Raw genomic sequence first — 12,031 nt, 5'->3', positions numbered from 1 at the left:
TGGTACAAACAATATTAATTGAAAACTCAAAATCCAAACTATTCTAACTCTCCTAATCAAAATATTTATATCCTTTCTAAATTACGTGTAAAAATTGTGTTATCAATAAAAGAAAAAAACTGCAGAAACAAAATATCTCTCTCTGATGATGAGTGGTCCAAATCCTTGTTTCTTGTAGACTATATTATCTCCTCTCAACCGCTCCCTATGTAATCAGCAATCGTACAACAGATTGTTGCAAGTATATCGTCTTTAATGATCTCCTTCAAAAGCACAAATCATTCAAATTATGATAGCCTTTCTCCTCTCGATAAACTGAATCTCTCGTTGGCCCGAGTGAAAAATTGACTCTTGGAATATCTTCTCTTTACGATAAACTGAATCTCTCGTTGGCCTGAACAGTGACTCTTGGAATATAAGTAGAGAAATATGACTTACAATATTTTGTTGTTTCCGCTTCTGTCAGATACACTAACTCCACAAAAACTCACTAACATTCAACACTACTGCTTGCTACATTTCGGGAACCGACGGAGAACAAACACTGTTCTTTTCTTGAAGACTTGGAAACCAACTAACTATATCTTTTTTCTCTCCTCAATCTCGCTAAACTTTCTCCCACACACTTATCCCACCTTTTTCAATCTCCGCCAATCACAACTCGTCACAATTCCCCCATTTCTTCATTTCGATAACAAACAAATTTTTACCTATAATTATAAATTTCCTAAAACTTATTTACAAATACTATTTTTCTATAAATCTTAAAAACTAACAAAAACCTCTTTCTATAATCCTCTATTGTCTTTAATCACTACACTAATGTATTTGTAAAAACCCGTTTCAATTTGTCTTTTGTTTCACTTAAACTTATGCGGGTCAACTGAAGTATAACAAAGAAATGATTGATGCAAAGCTTACATTTTGTTTGGTACAGGTAATTCAAAGATTTAATAACTTTTCTTCTCCGAAATGTTTGTTGGATATTATCCTACTTATCTGAATTATTTTAATGTTTTTGAACTTTGAAATATTTTAACCAAACCAATATTTTCTTGATTTTACATATCATAACAAATCCCCGCCATTTGATCTGCCGAAAACTCTTTGTTAAATTTTAAAATGACAAAAGTTTTCTAGGATCAAATTATTTCACTATGTTATTAAAATCTACTTATGATACTGACAAATGTCGTGAATGTTCAAATACCCCGTATATTTCCTGTCTTTATACGGGATTGGATATATTTTCGTTTTAAATTTTTCCAAGTATTTTCCCTTAAAAGAAAGTTCATAATTTTTAACCACTTGATTTACTTTATTAACAAAATCTCCATGGTTTCCTAAAATCTTCTCTATTTCCTTCTCCATGTTTTTTTCACAATTTATTTTTCTTTCATCCACCTTTTGTTCACATGTGTTCACTGTCCATAATACTTCTTCACAAAATTCTGGATTCTCGTCCATCAGTGCCATTTTTTCTTCTGTTTTCTTTTTATCCTCTAATTCCCTTTGGTATTCCGAGCACCATGTTTCTATTCCTTTCACTTCTCTGATGATACCTTTTTTTTCTTCCTGCTTCCATTCTGTTTTATCGTCGGTTGCCAACAATTCTTCTGTACCTTCTATTTCCTGTTTTTCTCTGGTCTCCATCTTATTTTCCTGCTTTCTTTTCGAACTCTTCTTCTTTTTCTTCCTTCTCTTTTTCTTTTCTGTTAGATCTTGTTCTTGTACTTTCGGTTTATCCTCTACAGTCATATCGATTTCTTCGCGTTTTTCCTGTGCATTGATCCTTCCAGAATTTGTTTTCCTATCTGTTTGCTTTTCTTCTCCTGTGTTGTCTGGTTCTGCTCTGATTTCCAGTTTATTTTCCGAAAAATTGATGGTGATATCTTTTTTCCTCAATTCATCAATTCCCGCTATCATATCATGATTTAAATCTTCAATCACCACACATTTCATAATATGGAATTTGTTTCCCACTCTTATCTGTACTCCCAAGCCTTCGTTTACTGTCGTCAAATTTTTATTGTTTGCACCCACTAAATCAACCCTAGGAATCTTATACACAAATCTGTCCAAATTTAATTCTTTTACTAGTTTTTTTATTGATTAGCGATATCTCCGATCCAGAATCAATCACAATTTTAATCGCTTTATGTTTTATAAATGCATCTAAAAATATTAGATTAGAATTAGAAATTTGTCTGTCGTTTCCTGTTGCTACATGATTCATCTCCCTTCTATTTTGTTGTTGGAAGCTCTGGTTATTTCTATCGTCCCTTTGTTCGTTAGTATTCCTATTCGGAGGATTTTGTGCATCTCTATTCCTGTTGTGATTTTCATATGTTCTCTGTTGTGTGTCATTCCTGTTATCGTAATTTTGTTGTCTATTGTAATTATTGTAATTTCTCGGCCTATATTCGTTTGTTGATCTGGTATGTCGGTTTCTCTGGTCATAATTTGATGAATATCTTCTTTCCGCTCCATTATATTGGTCATGTTGTCTTCTATTTCTCATTTCTTTTCTTTTCGCTTCTTTTAATTGAAGGAATTGGCACAAACTATCAATATCTTGATAGTTTCTCAAAATCACGTGATCTTCCAACGTTTCCTCAAAATGTCTGCTGATCATTTCTACCAGCTGTTCGGTAGAATATTTGTATTCTAGATATTTTGAATTGTTATATATCTGCAAAGCATATCTTTCTTCAGATATTCCCATTTTTTCGTGATATTTTCCATTCTGTAGCTCTTGGTTGATTTCTCTCTGTTTATTTTTCCCCCAGAAATAGTTGAGAAATTTATTTTCAAAATCTGTCCAATTTTCAAACTCATCTTCCTTGCTTTCGTACCATAACGCTGCTCCTTCTTTCAAATGGTTTCTAATTGTTTCTTTGCAATCGTCAAAATATCTAATATGTTGTAATTTGGTTTTCAAATTTTTAACAAACGGTACTGGGTGTGTTTTCCGAATATCCCCGCCAAATTGTATTTTCGACTCGCTTGTTCCATGGATGATAACTTCTTTTCTCTCTACCCCTCTTAGTTCAATTTCTGCCATTTGTTTTTCATTTTGCTTTAATCTTCTTTCTATTTCCTTCCTGTCTTCTTGTAGCGCCATTTCAAATTTTTCTTCTAACTGTTCTAATTCTTTTTTCTGTACAGTCTTAATATCTTTCATTTTAGTTTCTATTTCTTCTCTCTGCATCTCTAGTTTCCTCTCTGTTTCTTCTCTGACTTTTTCTAAACAGACTTTTACCTCATTTTCATATTTGTCAAAACGCTTTTCCATTTTTCTATCATTTTCTTCTAATTTTTGTTCTATTGTTTGTTTTGTTTCTGCCATTGTTTGTGACTGGAGTTGCATTAGTTGTAATATTTTATCTATTCCTGATAGTTCTTTTCTCTCCTCAACTATTGTCACATTTCCTTCATTATCCGATACTTCTTCCAAAATTGTTTCATCTTCTCTGTTGTCCTCCTTCCTTTCCTGCATTTTACTTTGTCTCCTTGTGACAGACATGTTGTTACTTTTTGTTATTGTTTTTGTCCCCGCCAAATGTGAAATTTTACAACACTCTATATGTTTCAGAACACGACAGTATTTCTCCCCAAATGTATTAAATTTTCACGACAAATATCAAATATGCAATCAGTAAAATTCAAATAATTCAAAATAAATATCAAATGTACGATTGGTAAAGAAAATAAAATCAAATAATTCAATAGCAGTAAATATCCACTAACTACGATCAAACAATAAATCAAATTTATATTCCCTGGAAAAATTGTCAAAATACTTTCAAATTCAAATTCCCTCAATGTTATATGTTTTTATCTCTGGATCACCTGTACTTATTCCAGATCTCTTTCCCTTCCTTCAAATGTAAAGCTGCGATATTTTCAAGCCCCACGTTTTGGAAGCCAGTTATTGTGATATTTAAAGTCTTGGTGCGCCAAGCTATAATTAGCTAATTAATTTTTGATTAATTAAAATTATTTAAATGATATGATTATGACTCTATCACAATTTTTAATTCTTTTATCTCAGGGTTAAATTCGTGCTTCAATATCTATGCTATTACATGTGAAAGGTAAGGTCCAGAGAATACCGGAATAATAAAAAACACATATGATCTAACACTATATATTGAAATAAAAATAATGAAATAATTCACACTCAAAAGTTTTCAATAAACAAATCTCATATAAGGATTCTCAAAATTTTGTTCTCCGTACGTGAACAATCAAAATTAATGGTACAAACAATATTAATTGAAAACTCAAAATCCAAACTATTCTAACTCTCCTAATCAAAATATTTATATCCTTTCTAAATTACGTGTAAAAATTGTGTTATCAATAAAAGAAAAAAACTGCAGAAACAAAATATCTCTCTCTGATGATGAGTGGTCCAAATCCTTGTTCCTTGTAGACTATATTATCTCCTCTCAACCGCTCCCTATGTAATCAGCAATCGTACAACAGATTGTTGCAAGTATATCGTCTTTAATGATCTCCTTCAAAAGCACAAATCATTCAAATTATGATAGCCTTTCTCCTCTCGATAAACTGAATCTCTCGTTGGCCCGAGTGAAAAATTGACTCTTGGAATATCTTCTCTTTACGATAAACTGAATCTCTCGTTGGCCTGAACAGTGACTCTTGGAATATAAGTAGAGAAATATGACTTACAATATTTTGTTGTTTCCGCTTCTGTCAGATACACTAACTCCACAAAAACTCACTAACATTCAACACTACTGCTTGCTACATTTCGGGAACCGACGGAGAACAAACACTGTTCTTTTCTTGAAGACTTGGAAACCAACTAACTATATCTTTTTTCTCTCCTCAATCTCGCTAAACTTTCTCCCACACACTTATCCCACCTTTTTCAATCTCCGCCAATCACAACTCGTCACAATTCCCCCATTTCTTCATTTCGATAACAAACAAATTTTTACCTATAATTATAAATTTCCTAAAACTTATTTACAAATACTATTTTTCTATAAATCTTAAAAACTAACAAAAACCTCTTTCTATAATCCTCTATTGTCTTTAATCACTACACTAATGTATTTGTAAAAACCCGTTTCAATTTGTCTTTTGTTTCACTTAAACTTATGCGGGTCAACTGAAGTATAACAAAGAAATGATTGATGCAAAGCTTACATTTTGTTTGGTACAGGTAATTCAAAGATTTAATAACTTTCCTTCTCCGAAATGTTTGTTGGATATTATCCTACTTATCTGAATTATTTTAATGTTTTTGAACTTTGAAATATTTTAACCAAACCAATATTTTCTTGATTTTACATATCATAACAATATATATATATATATATATATATATATATATATATATATATATATATGTAAAAGATATATATATATATATATATGTATATATATATATTATATATATATATATATATATATATGTATATATATATATCATATATATATATATATATATATATATATATATGTATATATATATATATATATATATATATATATATATATATATATATATTTATACACTTGAGTGCAAAACAATCGACTCAAAAGCGATATTTTAGATTACACCTTCTATTTTAATGTAAGAAGTATGAAAATAACAAGATGTAATGTGCAAACAGTAACTTTATTATTGAACTTACAAAAACCGCTACTTCATTATTTGGAAGACGCATTATAAAAACAATATGCTATACGAACAGAGTTTCTCAAATATTCATCAGTGGAACTATCCCAAGAAAGACGTAATGAACAGAGAAATCATCAATTACGAAATGAATTTTTTTATTTTTTAATATCTGATATTACCACCCCTATTAATAATTACACTTTCCAGTCGATTTCCCATGGATCGGATGACTTTTCTAATAAATTCTTGAGGCATTGCTTCCAATTTACCGATCTCAGTCAGATAGGTGGTGGTGACTCGTGCGGTATGACATTGTGCATTATCATGCAATGAAATAAAGGCATCACCAATAAATCCCACGTATGGAACCACATTTCCTCCAAAATATCTCTGATGTAACGATCCGCCGTTAAACCTTCACCACGACCTCCCTAGGCACGAAAACCAACTCAGTTTTCCCATCCATGGAAATGCCTGCCCAAAATATACAAGAACGGCCTCCATATGATACAATTTCTCGTATACAACATTGAGCAAATCGTTCTCCTGGCCTTCTATAGACTCGACGCCTCTTTTCGTTGCCATGTAGGCAGATCCTGCTTTCGTCGGAGAATAATACCTGACTCCATTGATAGTCGTCCCAATCTAGATGTTCGCGAGCAAATTCTAGTCGCCTTTACTTCTGGGCTGCAGTTAGCTTGGAACTCATAGCTGCCCTTTTTGGTGTCAGGTTGGCTGCTTTCAGTCTCCTTCTGACTGTCCAAACGCTGGTAACCACACCTCGAACCTCTCTAAGCTCTTCTTTGAGATTAGCACCAATCAAATGTCGATTTCTCAGAGATTTAGATACAAGAAATCGATCATCTATCTCCGTTGTTGTTCGTTTACGACCTCCTCCTTGTCGGCGGACATAATCAACAGTATCTTGGTACCGACGATATACTCGGAACACAGCAGATTGGCTTAAATTTAATCGATTTACCACGGCCCTTTGGCTCAGGTCTTCTCTGAATAATGCTACTGCTTGAGCTACTTTGACAGATGTGGTATCCATTCGTTATGCAGTTGCGAACTTAATTGACTTATGTTTTAGTGCATCGCTATGGAAATTGATGCCTACGATGTTAACCGAACGCGTTAAGTCGGTGCGTGTCGATTTCAATGAGTCAAATTCTGACCTCCTCTCTACGTGTTGCATTATTTATTTCTAATACGTCACCCGATTTACCAAAAACCAAAATTTTTTTCAAACTCAATAATGAAGATAATAATTGTACAATAAATATTATTAAATTAACACCTTTTAGATTGAAACAGGAGATGTACTTTCGCAAAATAATTTTGAGTCGATTTTTTTGCACTCAAGTGTATATGTATATGTATATGTATATGTATATGTATATGTATATGTATATGTATATGTATATGTATATGTATATGTATATGTATATGTATATGTATATGTATATGTATATGTATATGTATATGTATATGTATATGTATATGTATATGTATATGTATATGTATATGTATATGTATATGTATATGTATATGTATATGTATATGTATATGTATATGTATATGTATATGTATATGTATATGTATATGTATATGTATATGTATATGTATATGTAAATGTATATGTATATGTATATGTATATGTATATGTATATGTATATGTATATGTATATGTATATGTATATGTATATGTATATGTATATGTATATGTATATGTATATGTATATGTATATGTATATGTATATGTATATGTATATGTATATTATATGTATATGTATATGTATATGTATATGTATATGTATATGTATATGTATATGTATATGTATATGTATATGTATATGTATATGTATATGTATATGTATATGTATATGTATATGTATATGTATATGTATATGTATATGTATATGTATATGTATATGTATATGTATATGTATATGTATATGTATATGTATATGTATATGTATATGTATATGTATATGTATATGTATATGTATATACATATATATGTTTGTTTTAGCACACCCCAATTTAAAGTTATTTGTTAGTCACGGTGGGGCTTTAAGTACAGCAGAAGCAGCGTATCATGGCGTCCCAGTAGTAGGAATACCATTTCTTGCTGACCAATACCTAAATATTAACGTAATGGAAAGCAAGGGAATTGCTGTTCGAGTAGATTTTGTGACAATGACTGCAAACAGCTTATTGGATAAATTTAACGAAATCCTTCATAATCCTAAGTAAGTAAAAATTAAAAAAGTTTAAAATAAGAAGTACGTAAATATTTAAATTGAATGACTGACGTTAAATTTTTTTACAATATATTATTAACTTTGTTTCTATCCTAAAATATCTAAGGCTTTATTACTTAAAACTCATTAAATCTATATGTTAGGTGTCATGATTTTGTAATATGGTAAATGGTAATTTTTTATTATTAATAAACACCTGAACTGTGTTAATACCACTGAAATTTGGTGACCAATTATCTATTCTTTGACTTCAATTACTATATCATACATAAATTCTAAGAGCATAATCCTACGGTGTTCTCTTATTTTATCTAACGACTATGCTAACACACAACACAGCCCTATGCTCTGCTTTTACACTAAATCACACTTTACACTAACTCAAATGATTTTCTTCGTTTGCGTATTCTTTTTAACCCAGTATTATCGAGTAGCTGGATGGCCTCGATGTTTACATGACTATGGAGCCGTTGTTCGTGACTGCCTGCCATCTTCTTCATAACATTATCTACATCTTCATTCTCAGCGTCCTTGTGGAGGTCGACAATTCTGATGTACCAAGGAGCATCATTTATGTTCCTGAACACTTTATTCTGGAATCTCTAGATGATCTGGATATTAGTTGATTTCATATTGTATGCGACCAATTAAAACCTTTCTTGCTGGCCTTGATATCTGATGACCAAACCGAGATCAACCTGAAAAAGAAACGAATAGGTAAATTTTAAATGTCCGATAAATAATGCAGAAAATTAAAACTAACATTTTTGACATTTAATGTTAAAATCTAGGAAAATACGTTGATTTAAAAACATCTAATTCTTTTACTTAAAAACTTTTTGGACTGTTTGGAAACTGTTTTTAAAAACAGTTTTGAACCGTTGTTAAAAACTTGAACAACGTTCTTCCAAAACCATCTAAACCAGAATCTGGTATAAGTGGTATAAGACAAGGCTGGATTTTACTACTCATTCAATTTAATTTATTATAAAAAACATATGGAGAATATACTATAAAAAACGTATTGGATGGATGGATAAAACATGTAATAATAATTATTATTCTATTTTATTATAATAGGTGCACTAAGAATCACTAACCTTAGAAATACGGACGATATCCTAACCTCCTATTAAGCAAAGGAATTGGTCCAAACCATGAATAAGCTGGACACAATGAACAGGCATATGGTTTTGTACTAAACAAAAAAACCCTAATTTAAAAATAGGCCGCAGTTCGTATAACAGAAATATTGCTTATTTTTAAGTGGTCAATAGATCATCTCTCATTTAATAACAGGAGGCTGAGCCGAAGAAATCAATCACAGAGTGGCAATAAGACATACCTTAACTATAAAACTGACTCAGATAGAAAACTACTCAACAATCTCGATGTTTACGGATTAGTCAGAATTCATCCACATAGTCAGCATATTTCGTCATACTGCCCCTTCTTAACTCTGACCGTCCTGATTACAATTTCAGTGCACATTTTCTCGAAGGTGAAACCAAAAGCTCTGTACAATCGTCGGACAAAGAATTTTAAATGAATTATTCTTAAAGGACAGGATATCTTCGGATTAAAGCAACAATTGATAAGTTCTTCCAATCTTCCAATCTAGGTTTTCTAAACCATTGCCTAGCTTTACTAAAACTAATTTACTTACGTTATATGGACACACAATTTGTCTCAAAGCTGCAAATGTGCGCGATATGTTCTTTTAGTCACCAGGTGAAGCATTGATCAGCGGACCTCTTCTAAATGCAGCTCTTTACCAACACGTCCAAACGAAAGGACTTTTTGTTAGATACTGAAGAAATTCCTTTGGTTATGTTGAGGCCTTGAGTGACATAATGAGTTGTGAAGACATCTTACAGAACCGTTAAACGATCTTTTTATTGATACTTAGATGGTCATACCGAAACTGCATATTTTTTCTTCTGTCTACATAATTTAAGATAAATTTATTAAAAATCGATCAGCAATTATACGGGTTTTGATGCTGCAGAGTTCTTGCCTTTTCTATATAATTCTATATCATTTGAACCGATAAATGAAACAAGACTATTTATGTGGACAAATTTGGTTTGCCTGTTGGCAGTTTTTTAATTAGGTAAATTACATCATTAATCCTCTTTTTCGATTCTCTTTTCATTGATCGAGTGAATTAAGTACACCGATATAATAAAATTTGTTAAATCTCATAGAATTGATTGGCTTGGTCACTTGAGCAATGAAAGAAATACAAAAAATATCACTGAAATAAGGCCAGTTGAAAATAGGCCACGAGACCGTACTAGAAAGCGTTGATTAGGAAGTGTCGAGAATATGCTAAGGTTTATGAAAGTTTATAATTGGAGAACACTCGCCAATAACAGACGGAATGGAGTGCAATTATTGAACAGGCCGAAAACCCACAGGGGGTTGTAGCACTAGAGGAAGGAAAATAAAATCTTCTTTTTAATTTCATATCAACTTTTTTATTATATGAAGTTTAGGGAAACGACCCCAACGTCGTTGTGGATTATATAGCCAGACCAGATCATCTACTTTGAAGGTTTCATTCGTGAATCGATAATTATATTGATATTTTATTGAAAGCGTAGGTCTAGACATTGGTTTCATTTAAATACTATCGATAGGTCATCAGGAACAAATGAATGCACTGGTCCCAATCTCTTAGATTTTCATATACAACTTTGGAAAGATGTTTGCTCGATTCATTCTCTCGATAATTCCTTCTGACTAAGGATGCAGAGACGTCGTTCTGATCTTATTGACATCAATTAATTGAAAGAAGTTTTTTAAAAGGGTCGATTAAAAATGTCTGCCTTGGTCTAGTTGATTTCTAAAGGAACGACAAAATGGTTAAAAAAAATTATAACCATAATATCAACAATATCAGAATATCGTACAAGCCTCCTGATTTGAGATTGCATATACCTCAGTCCGTTTTATAAAATTAATTCTTTACCACTAGGTTACACTTATTTCCAGAATCCGTTTTAGAACGGCTTTGCAATATCAATGGCTACTCTTTTCATTGGACTGCCAACATTATATTGTTTCAAAAGTGCTCTATTTTTTCTAACTGAAATATGGCTTGCTGCACAGAATTTACAATTTTGGCATCTTTTTCATGTTCTTTGCAGTTTACCCAATATAACCGTTCTTGAATCTTTTGTAACGTCTTCGTAATCTCATGCCCCAAATTGTATTAATTTGAAATGCATTTTATCTAATTTATAAGACATCAATTTTTTAATTCATTAAACACATTTATAAATATTATTATACTATTTTAGATATCTTCAGAATGCGAAGAAACTATCACAAATTATAAAAGATCAACCACAAACTCCACTAGAACGGGCAGTGTTTTGGGTGGAGTTTGCAATCAGGAATAATGGAACTCACATTTTGGATCCAGCCTCTAGACATATGTCTTATTTTATAACATCCTCTCTAGATATCTATTTATTTTTAGCGAGTGTTATTATTGTTATTTTATGCTTGATGCTAAAGTGTTTGAGTTTGATAAAATACTGTCTTTGTAAAAACACTAAAAAACTAAAAGATGAATAAAGAATCTAAGAAAGAACGTAAGCCAAATTAAGTTCACAGTTGGGTTTACAGTCTGAGCATTTATACTAATAAGTATATATTTAATTTATTCTTACAAGTTGTTACTGTTATGAAGTTTTCGATTTTTGTGTTCTTATGCATGATAATATGTATATGTAAATAAAAAAAATAAAGATAATATTGATATTTTTTTTAGATAATAGATATACTACTAGTTCACGAATATTTTGTTAAATAATTTGTAATTAAAAATTATTGTAACGAGCAACCTAAAGTGGTTGTAAGAAAACGTTTAGGTTCTATAACCTCAACAGAACGATGGTATTATTTCAAAGTTCTTTTTAATTTCTTACTGGAGACAATATTTAGAAAAAAATTCCTAAAATTACAATTAACTGACAATCTAAGAAAACACAAAGCAACCCCTCGCATAAGCAGATGTCTTAGTTCTGAAAAGCTAAAATACGTGGACTGATTATTAATAAAGAGAAAATTACAATATTGAAAGACGAGAGATACT

General features: G+C 31.2%; 1 protein-coding gene across 2 annotated transcripts in view; it reads left to right on the top strand.

Moving 5' to 3' along the window:
* The window catches only part of LOC140431298 (UDP-glucosyltransferase 2-like), a 144,992-nt gene extending 133,309 nt beyond the window's left edge, over window positions 1–11,683 (top strand). For both annotated transcript variants that reach the window (XM_072519238.1, XM_072519233.1), the window contains exons 5-6: window positions 7,695–7,914; window positions 11,232–11,683. In XM_072519238.1, the coding sequence (XP_072375339.1) occupies window positions 7,695–7,914; window positions 11,232–11,511 (500 nt within the window). In that variant the 3' untranslated portion in view covers window positions 11,512–11,683. The remainder of the gene's footprint in view (window positions 1–7,694; window positions 7,915–11,231) is intronic.
* Window positions 11,684–12,031: the final 348 nt, after the last annotated feature.

This window comes from Diabrotica undecimpunctata, chromosome 1, assembly GCF_040954645.1.
Source record: "Diabrotica undecimpunctata isolate CICGRU chromosome 1, icDiaUnde3, whole genome shotgun sequence".
Classification (NCBI taxonomy): Eukaryota; Metazoa; Arthropoda; class Insecta; order Coleoptera; family Chrysomelidae; genus Diabrotica; species Diabrotica undecimpunctata.
This window is presented reverse-complemented; position numbering and strand designations above follow the sequence as displayed.